At 46.1% G+C, this 18,737-nt stretch overlaps 1 protein-coding gene across 2 annotated transcripts in view; it reads right to left on the bottom strand.

Annotated features, from left to right (window-relative positions):
• LOC138472650 (DPY30 domain-containing protein 1-like) overlaps positions 1 to 18,737 on the bottom strand; it is a 344,183-nt gene that overhangs the window by 187,751 nt on the left and 137,695 nt on the right. For both annotated transcript variants that reach the window (XM_069610928.1, XM_069610929.1), the window contains exon 3: positions 8,603 to 8,725. In XM_069610928.1, coding sequence (XP_069467029.1) covers positions 8,603 to 8,725 — 123 coding nt within the window. The remainder of the gene's footprint in view (positions 1 to 8,602; positions 8,726 to 18,737) is intronic.

Here is an 18,737-nt window from a genome sequence, read left to right as displayed (position 1 = left end):
ATAAGTAAAGATGTTCAGGCCGTTGGCCTCCCTTCTCCATGTTTTGAGCACGGGACAAGGCGGTTCACTCGAGCAAAGCACACAATCTAGTTTCTGTGGCACAAGCATACACTTCAATTTTTACAGTTCAAGACCTTCTGTGTCCAAGTCTTGTTACTTCTTGACTCAGAGGGCATGGTATACAAAAGCAACACGAAAACGTTATTTTCCTTTTCCAGCACTCAATTTGGGTGTTCACCCTGTATCCCCATCAGCCGGGCTCAGATCCCTTTCTTTTACTCAATTAGTCTCCCTCAGCTGGGCTCGGACCAATTGTGATGTACTTTAAACTATCAGAGACTTTCAAATGTGCACAGGGTTTAGCTTGACCCCCTGCATGACCACTTTGATCTCAATATTCCTTTTTCTCAGACTCAGCATCAGTCAGATACCTCACAGAGACTTCTGAATTAGCACCAATGTGGCGCCGGACCACTCTGTGTATGGTATATTTTCTTGGCCTCCCAAAGTTCAATGATAAAGTTCACCTACTCCTTTTGGTTTCCAATTATATCCACGTCGCTCTTTGCAGATGCCTCACACACTGTTCTCTTTTGACACTGTTCTATTTTGTACAATGTTGCCAAATGCAACCTTGGTTCAAAACACAAGCTGGTTTGATATCATTCTCTGACTCATGGGCTGTGCTGTCTTTTCTGACGTCGCTTTGTTCTAGGAGCAAAGGACAGTACCACAGCGGCAATCGTTCCTCCCCACCTTAGTTATCGATGCAGGAGAGTAACTCCGACAAACTCTGCAGGTTTGATCAGCCTTAGTGCCTGGTCTTCGGGTTTCTTACTTTCCAAGGATCACGAAAGTAACAGTCTTTAGAGGCCACAGGCACTTCCCTCATTGCGACTCTCTCTGGTCTTGCTGACTTTCTCCTTGTATCAAACTGACATCTTGGAACTGCTGTTTCCTCGCGTGGTTTGCCTCGCTCAGAGTGCTTTCATGCTCCACCTTTTATCCATGTGGGGGAAGTGTGATGGAAGTCAGGTGTGTGTAATAATCTGTAATTGCCTGGCCTTGCCTGTCCATGGCGTTGGGACATGTCAGGTATATGGCTCTGGTGTTAGTCCATTGTCGCTCACGGTGAACTGTCCGTGAGAAAGTGTTTGTGTTGGCAAGGGGGTGGGGGATTGAATTCCTAGGCATTCTAGCTGGTAGGATGGGGAAAGGGTGTTATTGGGAAGGGGATACCGCATCTCACCCTGTGGTGTCCCACTTCCACTCCCTGAGGACCCCTCATCCAGGTGATACTCCCGCAATGGTCTACCCCCAGTAACTGGATCCAAAAGCAATGGCCTTGTTGGCCACCTGGATGACAGATCCCCGGGGACTAGAGGGTGAGACACCTTCTGGTTTCTCACATACTCTTCCCCTATGCGAGGTGGATATGACGAGGTTCTTCATTGTTAAGACCTGTGAAATAACAGGGATGATATATATCCAGTGACTTTTGCATATTCCACAGATTTTTTTTAAAATAAAACATTTTATTGTTTTCCAATACAAATCTTACCACTTATGCACTTCGCCACTTCACATGTCCTGGTCGTGGTTTGGCCACTTAGCAATCACATACATTGTTACATTAAATCACATCAAATCACGTCATTACATTCCCACCCATTCGTCTCGTAGTGTCTAGAAGGTCCTCATTCCCCTCCCTCCTCCCATTTCCCCCATATCTTGATATTGATATTTTATTTCTATTTCGCTCATACACAAGTGTTTCAGTGTGCGACAAGGCAAGGGAAGGGGAACAGTGGAGAACAAAAACAACAATCTTACTCGGCTGTTCTGACTTGAGTGTCGTGTAGACCGATGAGACCTCCGTCCCCAAGTGACGCACAGGGGAACGAAATAGAAACCCGCTGTGCGACCCTTGAGGCCACAGGTGAGAGATGTCTTCCCAGATCCACGGAGCCTCTGGAACACCGATGCTGCTGTCAAGAAGGAAGGAGGTTAAGCACCAGGCAATCACAATACAGGCAGGTAAACAAAAGAATCTAAAGTGTCTTACCTATCTGGTGTAAGGGAGACCCAGGTAACCTAGTAGGGAGGTTCGAGGCTCATTAGATGCGGCGGTCCCTGGAATAGTAGAACCGCAGGTTAGCGTGGATGAAGGGTAGCCACCTGTGGGAGTCAGGGCTTGACTTGAATCCCCAGTAGGGAAAAAGGCGTAGAAGATCAGCAAGGTACCAAGGGATGATCCAAAGACAAGTCGAGGTGCAGTCCAAATATCCGGCAACAGGTAAACAGTTCCAAGCAAAAGTACCAAGGGGTGTCCAAGGGAGTCCGAGATAGAGTTCCGTGATCAAGGTAACAAGGAGCAAGATGTAACGCCAAACAGTGTTCGAAGCCAGCTGAGAAGCAATGAGCGTTCTGTCTCTCAGACCTTTATACTGATCGCCCCTGGGTCACGTGACTTCTCTGGATCATGTGACGTCCACCAAGATCACATGGGGAACGCCATAGCGTATCACGTGACCGGCGTGGAGACGTAAGGCCGCCCTTTCTGCTATACGTTCTCCAAGGCAGTTGCCAATGCAGAAAGGGTTGCAATCGAGCCCGTACACTGGTACGGAGTTTTCGGTTCTGTGGCTTCACCGAATCACTTGAGCCTCGAAGCTTGGGAGGAGATGTTGGGGGAATGTGAGCAGTGTTCTGATGTGTCGTGGCCTGGTGTGCAGAGGATCGCCTAACATCGGCCCAGTGACATTGAGAACGTGCAAGTGCAGGGTAGAGGGAGAAGGAGGAACATTGCATGGAAGGGGGAACAAAAGGAGAGTGCGGAGCGAGAAGGAGAAAACAAAAATAATAATAAAATAATAAATAAAAAGGCAACAAACAATGGGAGTGCCGCCAGCAAGTGGCAAGTGCTGGGTTTATGGCAGCAGTCCATGTAGGTCTGAAAGTGCAGGAAAAAAAGGGGAGGGCTGTATGGGTCCAGATACAGACCCCAGAGCAGGGGGTGGTCCGGAGGCAGTGCGTGAGGGTGGCAAGATGAGCAGGTACCTGGGCCCGGAGGACAGAGGGTGGCCAGGTGCATGGTGCCGAGGGAGAGTAGAATCAACAGGGAAGAGGGGAGGAGAAGGCAGAAGCAAAGAGGAAGGTTTTGAGGTGCTTCGCTTTCGTTGGACAGCCCCGAGCTGTGTATATTCTGTGTTCCGTTGCTGCGCATACATCCAAATCTGCAGCCCACTGAGCCAGGGTTGGGCATTCTGATGCTCCTCATTTGTGGGCAATAATGCATTTGATCAACCCTACTGCTGTGGATAAGAACAGTTTTTCCCACCTCTTAACATTGTTCTCATCTGGCACACCCAATAGCAGTACTTTCAGATTTAGTGATATAGTTTGTCCCAGGACCTCTGCTAATTTGCCACATCATTGTCTCCAGAAGGTTTTGATCCAGGGGCATTCCCACAGGATCTGTATGAAGGTGCCTTCCCCCTCCCGGCGCTGTAAACAATTCGGATCTGAGGCACGTTTCCAGCCATACAATGCGACCCTGGGATAATAGACGCGATTAAGTATTTTAAGTTCTATCAAGTGAAGCCTAGAGGCTATTTCAACCTCTTGTGGGTACATTAGGACCTGTATCCAGTTTTCTGGTTTGATGATACCTATGTCTGCTTCCCATTTAGCTTTGAGATTGGCCAGGTATCGGGTAGCAAAGGCTGTTATGGTGTTCTAACAGTGATGAATACACCAAGTCAGTGGTTGATCTGGGTTGTCTCTTCGTCCGACTCCTCCTAGATGTTGTTATTTAGGTATCTCCGGAGAGGACCCCATATGTCTTTGGTCTACAGGTGGAGGATACTCCTCTTACATAGTTCTCCTCGCATTCGTGTACGAAAATTAGGTCTTTAAGACATGCTTTAGAGGTGGGGGCGACTTTTGCGTTCCAGCATTTGAGTATGTTCCTTTTGGCCACTGCGACTGCAACCGAAAAGAAAGTCTGCACGTTTTAATTGACACCTTGCCTATATCCCCCAGTAACTATTTTAGTGGGGTTGCCATGATTTGTATGTCCAATATGTCATTAAGGATGCTGGCTACTTCTTCTTAGTAGTGTCTGATCGGAGGACATTCCCAATACATCTTTGTTCAGTTTTTAATACCCGTCTTGTCCTCCTTTGTGGTTGTGTGAATGCATTGCTACCTTATTTGATGGCCAGGTCGAGCTATTTACCTGTTGAGCTGCTGCATATGCTTACCTTGTAAATTGGATCTCTTTAGAGTATTGATTCACAAGAAGCCCAAACATTCTGTGCTGTGAAGTGGCGGGGCCTTAAGCCTACTTTTCATGTGATGAGTGTTGTAGATTGCTCATTTGACTTTTCTGTGCACCCTTTTGTTCCTGGTATTGTTCATGGATTTGGTACTAAATGTTTGTCATGATCAAGTGGAGTCCCACTTTTCTACAGCAATTCTTAGATCAATCAGCTTTCATTTCCTTTGACCTCAATGTTTTGCAGAGTTTCTCTTTTCAGATTCTTGGTCTGTCCTCCAGTTTCTGCCTTAGTTTACTGGCATCCTCGTGTCTTCATATCCAAGAAGCTTGTGTATGCCGTTGTATGAATTTCCACCTTAAGCAAGTTTTGGTTGGAAGAGCCCTGGTTAGAGCACCGTCTCTTGTTTTTTGCCTTAATTCAAATATTTGTCTTTGCTGAATACTTCCTCTTCCTTCCGTTCTTCTCTTCTTTGTTTCACACTTGGGTTTGTGCCAACAGATGGTGAGCGTGTTCCTTTGGGGGCAGCAATGATATGGTTCGGCTCATTGGGCTTAGGGTAGCAGTAAGTCTTTGAATGTTGACTGACAGTTTTTCTTTCCATCAGTCTTAACCTTCCTTTGTGTGGCATTGAAATATTCCTTTCTTTGAGGATCAAGGCTGTTGCATGACTTCTGAATTACTCCTGCATGGATGCTGTGAGGAATCTCAAAGCTTTGCCCCTTTTTCCCTGTGGGTGAGCTACCCCGTTTCTGACTCTCCTCAAGGTGACAAGGACTTCCATTCCCATGGGGAACATCCGATAACTAAAGCAGTATCTGCATTCACAGGATACGAGAAACTGATGTTGCATTCAGCTGTGGGACTCAAAGTAATACTGAAAGAGCCTATGGATGTTTGGCTCAAGACAATGCTGGTCTTTCCATGGGCTTGACATCTAAACATAAAAAACACACCCCTTTTTGGTCACAGAGCAAGAATAAAGGCATGCTCACCCTTGAATGGCAGAGAACAAGCAATGCACAGAGGCAAGCCTCTGACGTTAGCAGGTCACTGAGAGGTGGAGCTGTGCTGTGGCGCAGAGAGAAGCTATAGAAAGAGAGAGGCCGCCGACCTGGCACATAGCTCTGTGGAGTCAGTGAGGCAAAGACTGAGCGGATTCGGTCTTATCCGGAGGATGTGGTGGGCCTGAGAAAAGATACCAAAACCAGACCGCGAGGGAGGAACAAATCTTCCACTCGCAATGAGGGAGTCGAGGAGCAGAGAAATGCAGCGACTAGCGGGCTGCACAAATCTTGTATCCAGACGGGAATGCCAGGAAGCTGTGGGGAACACCACTGCTACCAAGCACAAGCCACCTCACTGGAGCACATGCTGTGGCATCGAAGATACCCGGGTTGCTCATAGTGGAGGGGGGGCTGAGAGACCAGAGGGTGAAGGGGAAGAAGGAAGGATTATCCTACCCCCATACTAGGGGCGAAAGGCCCAGAGAGAGCGAAAGAAGCAAGCGTTACGTAAGGGTTATGGGAGACAAAGAACTGCAAATATTGCAATCAGCCAAACAGCTCACAGAAACTCCTGAGAACCACGAGAGGCATATGGAAAGAGGGATTACCAATATACAAGGGAGATAAGTGATTTGAGAGAAATAAGTGGAACATTAAAACAGAGAAAGCCAAGGAAGTGTAAGAAACAGGATTATTGCAAACTTCCAGATGGCTCATAGAGACCCCTTTAAGAGTTGAGGAGCCACATAGGAAAAGGTGTTATCCATACACTAGAGAGGTAAGAGAGACATTGGGACAGAGAAACTGCAGGGTTATGAGAGCCCAAGAAACCTGAATATCGTAATCAGTCCAACTGGTTCACAGAAACTATCGAGAACCAAGAGACCGATGGAAAGGGGAGTTACGAATATCCCTGGGAGATAAGTGAGACATTGGGACAGATAAACCCAAAGGAGCAAGAGGGGCCTAATAAGACAAGTGAAGAAGCAGTTCAAGGGGAACACAGAGGCAAACAATACGTGAACCTAGTGGGGAGAAATCCACCCAAGTGGAAGAGAGGTATTAAGGAGGTATTCATCCACCTACGACAACTTGGAATCCGATATTTTCAGGAACCTCAGACTTTATTTTCCAACTTGAGAAACGTTTGGAACTTTGACAGATGATCAAGAACTGTTAGACCATGGAGAGTTGTTTCTATGGATAAGCATTGGATCCAAAAACAAGAGAGATTCCTAGAAGTGGTTAAACAGCAGAGAACCACCTGTGCAATGAGACCTCTTTTATATTACGGTGAATGACCACCTTTCTTTTTACAAAATTTCACACAACTTCCTTTATGTTTCATAACGCATGCACATTTATTCATTCAAAAAGCTTCCTTTGCGGCAGTATTTTTTTTAAATGTCGCCCACCTTAGGGATTCCTGGAAGCCCTTGAGAGAGATCTGGGTGAACAACTCTGAAAGCAGGACACTCTGCCTAGTTTTTTTTTATATTCTTTCTAAGTGATTGTTCCAGTTTAGAGGATAGGTTTTGGACAGGGAACCTTTTTTGTTATTTTGACTATCGACAAGCATCTTGGTAAATTTTGTAGGAAGGTAACTCCCCTTTTACCAATAGGGCTAGACAGGCATTTTCTTTTAAGATAAATAAAACCCCTTTGATAATATGTCCTCTGCTCAGAGTCCTTCTTCTGGCTTGCCACAACCCCAATGAGGCTCTGCTTGAATTCCTGACTGCTTGCTATATACTCATACAATAAGGATGGTGACAAAGAAGGGGGGGGATGATGAAACTGAGTACTTAATGGTAATCTTCTTTACACAGAGTCGTATTCTTCATTGTGCCAGTCCTAGATGTCCTACCTCCTACAGCTCTGTGTAACTTGAACCTTGGACATGGGTGGTTGGTCAGGCAACTTTTGTTTAATGTAATGTGCCAGCATGGGCCCTGGTCACAAATTAAGTTCTTTGACAAGACTATTGTGGCAAGGAAGAGAAGGAAAGTGTAATGATGATTACTGGTAAATAATCAGCACTACTCGGCAGATAATGGATGACATTGTTGCTGCTGTTAGAGGGAATCTCTGCCTCTTCCCATTGCCAGCTTGAAATGGTGCTGGTGCTGCATCGAGAATGTGATGATAGGGTCTTGATGAAAGGACAGGTTTGCATCCAACGCTCAATACAAATATTGATGGATGCTAGTGTTTTTCTGGGTTCTTTTTATCCATGTGTCCTTAGCCGAATTGTGTGTTCTGGCAAGTGTGTGCAGTGTTTATACTACTACAAAAAATAGTCTGAACTGTACACAATATACAAACTAAGTGATGCTGACAGGCCAAGATTGTATTCCAATATAAAGAGAAATAGCTCTGTATGTATCTGTTACATGAGTGCTTCTGATAATTTTTGAGAGCTTCAGTAGTTTTTCATCAAACAGAAATCGAGCGCACTAATTGTTCTGAAAGAGCATGGTCGAACGATCTAACTGTCGGCTGTGGAAACAGGAAACATAAGCTCTAATGATACAATTCCTCCAATTGTGTGACCCTGCACAAATCACATTACCTCTTTGAGATTCCGTTCACTTATCTGGTAATATGTAAAGCACTTAGATACTAATTATTGTGCTAATTGAATATCCCAATTATACTACTGTGGAAGTGGAGAGCAGAATGGGCAGACAATCCATCTCCCGCTTGCACATTAAGGAATTGCCAGCTGAAGACCCACCACTTTTCTGACTGGATGAAATCTGCCTAATCAAAGGAGTTGGAAGTGGGTCCTTCGCCCTAAAATGTTGGCAATTGGGAAGCCGGATGTTCGCATGATCTGATCTGATCAAATGGCCAGCATTCCAGCTAAGAAGAGCAAACCGAGCATTCTGGCCTCCTGTTTGGCAAACCTAATCCTGTGCTGCCCTGAGTAAATTTGCTTGGCTTTGTAGGAAGTCTTGCCATGAAATGCCTGGTGGAACTCAAAGTGGTGAAATCAGCCTCTCCTGGTGTGTACATTTCACCCATATCTACTAACTAATCTCTTTTTAAACTATACCGTTACTTGAACTTCAACATAAATATGTGGGCGTCTTTTAGTGAAAATGCGCATAAACCGTTGGGTTAAAAGGCCTTGATAAAGCACTGGATGGCGAATCAGTGGCTGAACAATACACTGGATTTTATTTAAGTATCACGAAATTGAAAGAGAAATAACTGCAGGTTGTTACACTTTCTTACCCTACTTGCAGGGAGGTTAAGTTTCAATCGAATTATCGTAACCTTTTTAACACAGTTTTCTAATGGTTTGCTCACCTGCTGCTGTTCTTCAAGTCTCTTCTGGATCATGAGCTCTTCCTGCTTGAGGTTTTCCATCACTTCCAGCTCCGCTCGGGCCTCCTTACGTTCTCGCTCCAGCTCTTCCTTCTCCAACTTTCTCTGTTCATTACGACAAAACAAGTGAAAGATTATAAACCATTTGTAATTTTGCTGAAAAGGTCCATGCACCAACGTTTTGATCTTCTAATGGTTAGTTGGTTTCTAGAATACGAGAAATGGGAATTCAACAGGACATCTAGGGGTACCAAACAATTAAAAGGGTTGCCAAAAGAATTCAGATAGAGGTTAAAGTAGTTAAAACTTGCATAGAGGAACGGTTGGAAGGTGGAGTCGCCAAGCAAACAGTACAAGAGACAAGCATCTTTCAGGAGAAGGGTAGAATACTGCCTAAGAAGCAGGCATTTCTCAAGAGTTGTGGATGCCCAGAAAGGCCACCCACGAGACGAGACTGAAAAGGGGGCATCAAAGGAAATATTTTGAGCAAATGCCAGTGAATGGCTAGGACTACTTTCTTGCACGAGTAAGGAATGCAAATGTTTTAATGAAAGAAAGCATTGGGCAGCAGTGGGCAAGCTAGCGTTAAGTTCGAAGCTAAGTAACTTATGGTAGGTTTCTCTTAGTTCAGATACATTCTGCATACATGTGAGGAAAGGCAGAAACTGCTCCCAAGTAACATCAGGCTAAGCGTTAGTTCTGTGTTTTCTGTGGCTTCTTGGTCTCAACTTTACACTTACTTTCAGACTACAATTGCTTCCCTGCATCCATAAAGTTTGCAAATCATTAACAGTTTTGTCTTTCCTACTTGTGCTAGCAAGCAGCCTCGTTCAAACTAGACACAGCTAGCCTGGTTCCAGCTGTTCCTGACCATCAAGGTAAAACATGTCACTGGAACAACCTTTAAAGCAACCATCCATGCCCTCGCCTTTTCACAACGTGATGGAGGCAATGCCTTCCTTACTGACATTTATCAATGCTACCACATTCTCAGCAGCATGGTTCATCAAAGGGCCACAAATATTTGATCAATTGCCCTTCATAGGATACTCCTACAAGTAGTGGTGGAGCATATTTTGAGGCCAGGAGCGTGGGTGATTTCTGAGGGGTTGTGTCATTCTAAATAATTCAAGGACAGAGATGGCTGGTGAATATTTTCAGTTGAGGGCATTAATATCCCCCTCAGAATTAGAGAAAGTTACTGAGCATAGAAAGAGAGACATGAGTTATGTATAGAAGTTTGGGGTTCTTCTTAGAGAAAATGTATAAAATAATGGATTGAAACAGTGCATCTTATGGTACAATATTTGGGAGGAAATTAGGTAAAAGGCCATACATTTTCTAATGATTTCTCCAGGATAACATAACATAATATCCAATCGATGCTTGGTCATCAATTGCATACAGGAGCATTTTACAACATCTTCATGATGCCTTTGTCCACAATATAGGACAGCATTGCCACTGTGAATCACTTTCATGAAATTATATATGCCAGTATTGTTACTGCAAATAACTTTGATAATGTTGCTCCCAAAATGTATGCCAGGATTCCCACTGTAAATCCCTTTCATGAAGGTACAAATACAATATATGCCAACACTGATGTTTATAGACCACTTTCATGAAGTTGTGCCCACATTATATTCCAGCATTCATATTGTAAATAACTCTGAGCATCTCCCGTCTTCAATATATGCCAGCATTGCCACTGTATGTAACTTTCATAATGCTGTGCCCACAACATAGGCCAATATTGTGACTGCAAATCACTTTTATGGATGATGCATCCACAGCTGTCAATCTCTCTCTCTCTCTCTCTCTCACACACACACACACACACACACACACACCCGCACCCCCGCCCCACAACAGTTCAAGGGTGTTTATTGAACTTCAATTTGGTTTGAAAATGTCTATCTAATCTAATCCTAAATCTAAAGATGCGAACAATCTATGACCATCAAATAGTAATAACGTAGTCCTAGTGGTGTCTTGTCAAAATAAAAGGGACTATACTAATAAACCTATTGCCAATCCTTACCTCTGAATACAAATAGTGTGGGGAACAATGTTATACAAAAGAAAAGTATTCAAGCAACAACATGTCTGGATATTCAAGCCGTTGGCTCCCCTTCCCCATGTTTTCAGCACAGGACAAAGTGGCACACTCGAGTTTAGCACAGTCATTGGTTTCTCTAGCACGAGGGTGCAGTTCAAAACTTCCACATCATGGCCTTCTGTGCTAAAGTCTTTTGCCATTTAAAGTCTCTTCTTTCAGAGAGCCTAATGCAACAAACAAACAATAAAGTCACTTTCCTTTTCATATTTCACATTTAAACCATTTTCTTAGGTGATTGGATTTTCGCATATCCAATTTCTCTATTGATTCACGGTTCACCCTGGATCCCTCTCCACCGGGCTCAGATCCGCTTTGAAACAAAATCTTTAATCAGTCTCCCATCTGCCGGGCTTGGACAAACTTTATCTACTTTGTTATAAACTTTCCTTACTATATTAACATCAAAAACTTTCGACTGTGCGCAGGATTTTGCTTGACCTGTCGCAGGATCACTTTAATTCACAATTCTTTGTCACGCTTTCACTTTTGTCAACTCTCAGCTGGATACCTTACAGAGACCTTCAAATTGAGCACACACGTGGTGCCGGACCACTCTGTCAAAGGTATCGCATTTTGATTTCAAAGTTCAATCACTCATCAGCAGTTCAACTTTATTCACGCTGGTTATCACACGCATTTCATACCATGCTCGTTCTAGCGCTCGCCATACAATGTTGTCACTTGCAACCTTGGCTTCCACACAGACCGATCTTGTATCGGTCTACCCAACTCATCGGCTGTGTAGATTTCGCGGATGCTGCTTTGTTGTTGGAGCCAAGGACAGTACCACGGCAGCAGGCGATTCTCCCCATCTTGATTATCGACGCTGTAGGGCCGGGTACCTCTGACACACAATGCAGGATTCCTCAGCCTGGTTTCCTGATCTTATGCTTTCTATTTTCGAGGCTTTGTGAAAGTAACGGTTCCTTGTCGAAAAGGTCATGGGAACTTCCCTCCTTGCTATCCCCTTCTGTTTCGTTGGCTTTCTCCTCTTGTTAAACTGCCATCTTGGAGCTTCTGTTTACTCGTGTGCTTTGCCTCACTCAGGGTGTGCTCTCATGATCCACCTTTTATCCATGTGGGGGAGGTGTAGTAGATGTCAGATGTGTGTAATGGTCAGTAATTGTCTTTCCTTGCCTGACCATTGTATTGGGACACGTCAGGTATACAGCTCGGGTGTTAGTCCGTTTTCTCTCATAGCGGGCTGTCTGTGAGAAAGTGTATGTGTTGAAAAAAGGAGAAGGGGATTGAGTTCCTAAATATCCTACGTGGTAGGATGGGGTAAAAGTGTTACAGTTAAGGGCGTACTGCGTCTTACCATCCAGTGTCCCACTCCCACTCCCCGAAGAGCCCTCAACCAGGTGATCCTGCACTGGACCACCCCCAGGAACTGGATACAAAAGCGATGACCGTGTCCTGGCCACCTCGATGACAGATCCCCGGGGACTAGTGGGTGAGACACCTTCTGATTTCTCACAATACAAACATACATGAACACACACAGTCTCACACGTGTGCGCACACCTTCAAGCTCTTGCCACTAAACACATGCAGATGCTCCACTGCATCAGGGATGGGGGTAGCAAATGAGTAGTGGTTTTGGTTTTAGCGAGGCAAGAGATGGTGAAGGTAATGATGTGGTGGTCTGTCCACGGGAAAGGGGAGTTGCATTCGATGGTGATTTGTCAGTTGAGGGCAGTGACCCAGCCCAGGGTGCTTCCCTTTGAGTGGGTAGGATCATTCATCAGTTGTAGGAGGTTCATTGCTATGAAGGAGTTGCAAAAGGAAGTGGCTTGGAGGTTGGACAGGTTGTTGAGGCATAAATTGAGGTCTCCAAGGATGATGATTTGAGAGGCGGTTTTGATATTGTCTGCATGGATGTGGATAAGGTTTTCCTGGTGGGCGGTAGATGATGTGGAGGGTGATGGTACTGGTAGGCAAGGTGGCAAGTTTGAGTGATAGGATGTCTCCATTTTCCTTGATGGACGTGTTGAAAGGCCTTATGAACAGGGAGCCTTTGGGCCTCATTACGAGTAGGGTGGTAAGGGATACCAGGCACGGGTAAGGAGACCGGTAATCCCCTACCGGCCTATTCCGAGGTCCCTTGGCGGGGACCGTAAGGAATGTGTGGTCAGACCACACGTTCCTTTCGGGCCCCGCTAAGGGGCCAGGGCGCTAATAACGGGCTTGCACGGCGCAAACCCGTTATTAGCGCCCTCCTCATTCCCATTGAGCCCTGTAGGGGCTCAATGGGAATGGGGAATGGCATGTTCAATGGGGACTTACCGGTCCCGCCAGGGTCGGACTACACCGGTAAGTCCCCATTGAACTACACCGGTGCCGGACCAGTTATTGGTGGCAGTCATGGCACAAATAGCGCCATCACTACCACCAATCTCGTAATGAGGCCCTTTGGCGAGATGGGCCATTCCACCTCCTTTGGTGTTTGGACTATCTTTGCGAAAGATTGTGTAACCTCGGGGGATGGCTAGGTCTAGAGCTGGGCCTGAAGCTTCGTGAAGCAAGGTTTCAGAGATGGCAAGGGCGTCTAAGTTGTGGGTAGAAATTAGGTCATAGATGTCCAGGGCATGGGCAGTCTCCGAACGTGCATTGATCAATGCGCATTTCAGTGATGGGGTTTTAGCATTGGAGTGGATGTGAGGCGTCTTGTGTGTATGGTTGGCAAGAGTATGTGGTTGCCCTGATGGAGGTATAGGGTGAGTGTAGTTAGGGGTGGGGAGGTGTTTGATGGAAGATTTGATATCTGATAGAGTTGTGGACTGTAGGGGTTGAGGTTTTCAGTAGAGACTGAGAAGTAAGTTGTGAATGGATTGAGGGGAGTGTAGTTGTGGGAGCACTAGCAGCGGCGGCAGCCGCAACATTTAAGGGGCAGCAGCAGCACATATATTCATGGGGGCAGCAGCAGAACAAATATTCATGGGGCAGCAGCAGCACAAATATTAATGGGGTCAGCAGCAACACAAATATTAATGGGGTCAGCAGCAACACAAATATTCATGGGAGCAGCAGCAGCACAAATATTCATGGGGGCATTAGAGGACGGAAGTGAATGTTTCTAGGGAAGTGCCGCCGATGTATTGAGCAAGTGGCAATGTACTGAGAGAATCATGGCATGTGTGCATATGTTGCACTTGTATAATGTTACGAATTAGTGAAGTTGCAAGGCAGCTCTTGGTGCTTGAAGTCGATGATGAAATCGCACTGAACTTGATGTTGGAGTTGCAGGGAGCAGATGGCGGCAGGCAGTCTTTTGAATAGTAGGCAGTATCCTTAGTGAGCACTGGTGCCTTTCAGTGCGCAATTGTAGGAACAGGTGTCTCGATGAAAGAGGGTGTGGGTGTAGAACAGCTGTGGGAGCGTTTGCCTTCGAAGGGAGGCGTTTCTCAGGGCGAGGGAGCATTGCCTCGTTGGTAGTGGGTGGAGGGTTGGCTCCGTGCGACTTAAGTAATTGCGACCATGCCTCCGGGGAAGGAAGCAATGTTCTTGACGGGAAGCCAACACACGGCTCTTGTTAGCAATGAAGCGCTGGTCTGGATTTTCGTTCTGCATATTTTTAAGCGCATGTGAAGATGTGAGAAAAAAAGACGCTGAGGCCTTGGCGTAAGTGTTGTCAATAGTATTTAGCGCTAGCGTATGGTCGATTGAAGGTGTATAGGGCCTTCACATATAGTGCCACCAGTAGATATCCGGATTTCCAATTGATGCTTTGCAAAATTAGTAGGGTATGCATTGTGACCCTAAGGTATGTTGGGAACTTTGGTAACTCTGCATCAATAACATTGTTAATGTATTTGGCATTGGATTCAGTCACCCATCCAATGCCGCTGAAAATTGGTCTGCCCTCTGGAATTTGCGTGAATTCTTTGTGTACTTTGGGCAGAAAGTAAATTGTAGGCATCCGTGGGTGGACTGTTCTTAAAAATGTGTGTTCGTCATATGTCAAAAGACCTCTTATGACATTTGTTCATTAGGTCTTTGGCTTGTGTTGCAATTGTGGTTGGGTTGGAAGGCAGTGTTTCATAGTAAGCTTGTGTTTCCAAGTGTGTCATTGCAATTTTGATGTAGTCCACCCTGTCCAAAATGTAACTATATTGCTGCCTTTATCGGCTTCCTTAATGATGATAGTGGTGTTCATTTAAGTCGATTCAATGCTTGTAGTTCGCCCGCATTGAGGTTTATTTTGGCTTCTGTTCCTGGTTTAGCTTGTTTTTTTTTTCATGAGACAATTTTTATTAATTTTCATAACACAAAAACAAAAAGGGAAAAGGAAATGATTGGTCACAATAAATCAGCATTGTCATGAATGTTTTACAGGTAGCTGTTGTGCCACCCCTGCCTATTATAGGAGGCGATACCCCACTCCCACATCCCACCGTCCCTAGATCTTGTCCGCCTTCTCCGGTCACCCCAGGGCAGTGTATATACGTCACTCAATGGCCACAAAAATGTCTACACCCATTGTCTATATTGAGGACGTTTCGGGGCCTCCCATTCCCCAGCCAAGTTCCGTTTTACCAATCCAATCGTTGTGGACAAAAACAATTTTCATTTCGATTATATGAGTTTTCACCCCAAATCCCCAAAGGTAGAAGCTTAGGGTCCAGTGGTATCTCTGTACCAAGATCTGAGATAACTTATTACAGTACGACAGCCAAAAGCGGCGGGCCCGTAGAAAATCCTATAGAATGTGAATAAAAGTACCCTCCTCCATTCTACATCTCAAGCATTGGGGGCCTTCAATACAACCCCATCGAAACAACAAGACTTTGGGGTGGTAGACCCTGTTGAGGATTTTGAATTGCACCAGGTGGAATTTAGAGGAAATCGCACCCTCCCTAGGAAATATCAGGGCCTCCACCCAATCCTCCGGTTCGATAGGTCCCACATCTGCCTCCCATCTGGCCATCAGATTGGATAGCTTGGTATAAGGTAGAGGTAACCTTAGTTGTTATGTGTTCCAAGAGAATATTCCTTTCATGTGGGGAGCATTGCGGTATGTCCGGAAGGTTGGTGAGCTGCGTATGCAGTGTATGACAGTTGCAAGTAATGGTATCACTCCACCTCTGGTAAGCCAAACACCTGCTGCAGCTCTGCAAATGGAGTGATCTTCTCCCTACCCACCACATTGCCAATGGTCTTGATGCACGCCTCCTTCCACCCAGTCAGTACCAGAGGTTTATTCACCTCCGGCGGCAGAGCGTTTTCCCAGAGCGGCATAGCCAAGGTCAGTCTATTGCTCCATCCAATATGCTTGTGGGCTACCCGCCACATATGCACTGTGTGTTGAATTATTGACTGAGAGAACGCCCTCCGTGCCCGTCGGTATAGGTAACGAAGCAGAGTCACACCCTCCAATCCCATCCTCTCAGCTCGAATATGGGGCAAGCCAGGATCCCCATGTAGCATATCATTGACTACCGCCAGCTGACTCGCCCAGTAATAGCATTGGAAGTGTGGTAACCCGATTCCATCCTCCCAGACCGACCATTACAGTGTGGACAGGGCTATATGTGGCTGTTTACAACCCAATAAAAGTTCCCAAAGGGCCAAGTCTATTCTTCTGAATTCTGTTTTAGCGATCTGTAGGGGAGCATTCTGTAAAATATATAAGTACTGAGGAAGTGTAAGCATCTTGAAAAGGGCAGCCCTTCCCAAGAGAGACAACGGCCAAGACTTCCAATGCTGGACATCTCTAAGAAAGCGATCCGTGATAGGGTATAGGTTGTGGATAAGGAATCGTGTGTGGTCTGCAGATATGTGGATGTCCAAGTACTGAAAGCCCTCCTTTTCCACTCGGTATGGACAGTCCGGGAGGGACCCCAAATCGGCACCATGGACCGGGAAGAGTATGGATTCATTCCAGTTTACTCGTAACCCGTTAAATATTTCATATTCCCACAGTCGCTGTGTCACAATTGGGCAGGAAAGGTCTTGAGTGCCTAAGTATACCAATAAGTCGTCTGTATATAGCAAAACCTTGTCTTTCCCCCGGGTTGGCCAACAGAAACCTGCCCATGATGAATCTTGGCAGAGTTGTGCAGTCAGAGCCTTGATAGCAATTGTAAATAACAAGGGTGATAACGGGCACCCTTGACGCTTTCCCCGCCATAACGGGAAGGTTCTGGAGGACCAACCATTTACCCTAACCTCTGTGACCAGTGACTCAAAGTATGCAAACCCAAGTCAAGAAGCTGTTCCCAAACCCCATTCTGCTCATAATTTCCGAAATGCTGTCCCACAATACCAAGTCGAATGCATTTTTCAGAATCGACCGCTAAAAGCGCCAACGGATCCTGTATGACTGGGGTCTGCTCAATTGCCAAGTGCAACCGCCGAATGTTGATGCGGGTGAACTTATCTGGCAGAAATCCGCACTGATGGAGGTGAATCAGAGATGAGATAAATGGCAGCAAGTGGTTCGCAAGCACCCTTACCAGAATCTTTGCTTCCCCATTATTCAATGAGATTTGCCTGCAAGACCCACAGCACTCTGGAGGTTTGAATTGCTTGGGAATAATCACAATGCTGGCTTTACAGAGGTCAGGGGGGAGGGTGCCTTGCTCCTTACACTGAAGAAACATATTATTCTGTTCCTTGTCTCGACCGGGAATCCATTGGAGCCAGGTGTTTTCCCAGAGCAGAGTTTTGTAATGGCCTCGGCTATTTCATCATCCGTTATATTAGCTTCCAGCTGCAGGCACTGGGCCCCCAATAATCGGGGGAGTGTCCGATTATCAAGTACGGTGGCATCCCGCAATCCGTGCAGGTTCTGGTAAGGTTCTGCATAATAATCGGCAAAGACCTCAGCTATACCCTCATCCGTCCTCTCCACCTCCCCTCGATCAGACAGCAGCTCCCTAATTTGCCGGTGCCGTTCATCCCTCTCAAGCAATGCCAATATTTTCCCTGCCTTGTCTCCTGACTAGCAAATGTGGCTATGCATTTCCTGGTGAGCCTGCCTGGCGTTGTCCAAGGAGATATTACAAAGTATTTCTCTGGCTGTGAGGAGCAACTGATGCACCACGGGAACCCAAGTTCAAATACTCTGTCTCCCACTTAGCAGCTTCACTTTCCGCCTCTGCCACCTGCTGAAGTTGGGCCTTCCTTTGGGCCGATATCCAGAAGATTATTTCCCCTCACTGGACCACTTTATAACTCTCTGACAACATCACTGGGCTATCCACAGAGGCACCACTGATTTCAAAATATTCAGCGGTCTGAGACTGAATGCCATCTACAAAATCGGGAACCCCAGGTAGTAGCCATTTTGGCGCCAGCTCGGGGTGGGCCTAGTAATGTTACTTTGAACTTCTATCACCAATGGCGAATGGTCTCAAATCCTGCGGGTGAGATACTGTGCGGTCGTCATTATGTGCACATCTTGTCGCGGGAGGAAAAAATAATCCAGGTGCGAGAGAAAGCCATGAGCTCCAGAGTGGAATGATTATCCGTGTTTGTGTGGTTGCAGATCCCTCCAGATGTCGTAGAGACCCAGCGCCGATGAAAAGGCCGCCAGTTTTGTGGGCATATCGGGATTCCTACCCGGTAGATTCATGCAATCTAGAGTCACATCCATGACTTCATTGAAGTCACCGCCAAAGACCCAAAAGTCTACCTGGTGTTTCGTAAGTGTGTCCTGAATGTCAGTGAGGAAATTCGCGGAGACCGATGGAGGGGCATACACTGGCAGGATACTGATAGTTGTACCCCACACTCCGCCGTCTAACAAGACATGGGGCCTCATTATAAGATTGCCGGTCTGGGAACTATGGTACCGGTAAGCATGCCAGTACCGTAGTTCCCGGACCGGCAAACTACGAGTTCTGCTCGCAGCTCTCATTGCGGCCACCAGGACTGACCTGGCAGCCGTACCGGCAACCGCAAGCAGACCATGTTGGATGCACCTGCACCATTAATAATGGTGCCGGTGCATCCGGCTTCCCCATTCCCATTGAGCCCTACAGGGCTCAAAGG

This window comes from Ambystoma mexicanum, chromosome 8 (genome assembly GCF_040938575.1).
Source record: "Ambystoma mexicanum isolate Mex_15411 chromosome 8, UKY_AmexF1_1, whole genome shotgun sequence".
Classification (NCBI taxonomy): domain Eukaryota; kingdom Metazoa; phylum Chordata; class Amphibia; order Caudata; family Ambystomatidae; genus Ambystoma; species Ambystoma mexicanum.
Note: the sequence above shows the minus strand (reverse complement) of the source record. Positions and strands in the feature narration are given on the sequence as shown.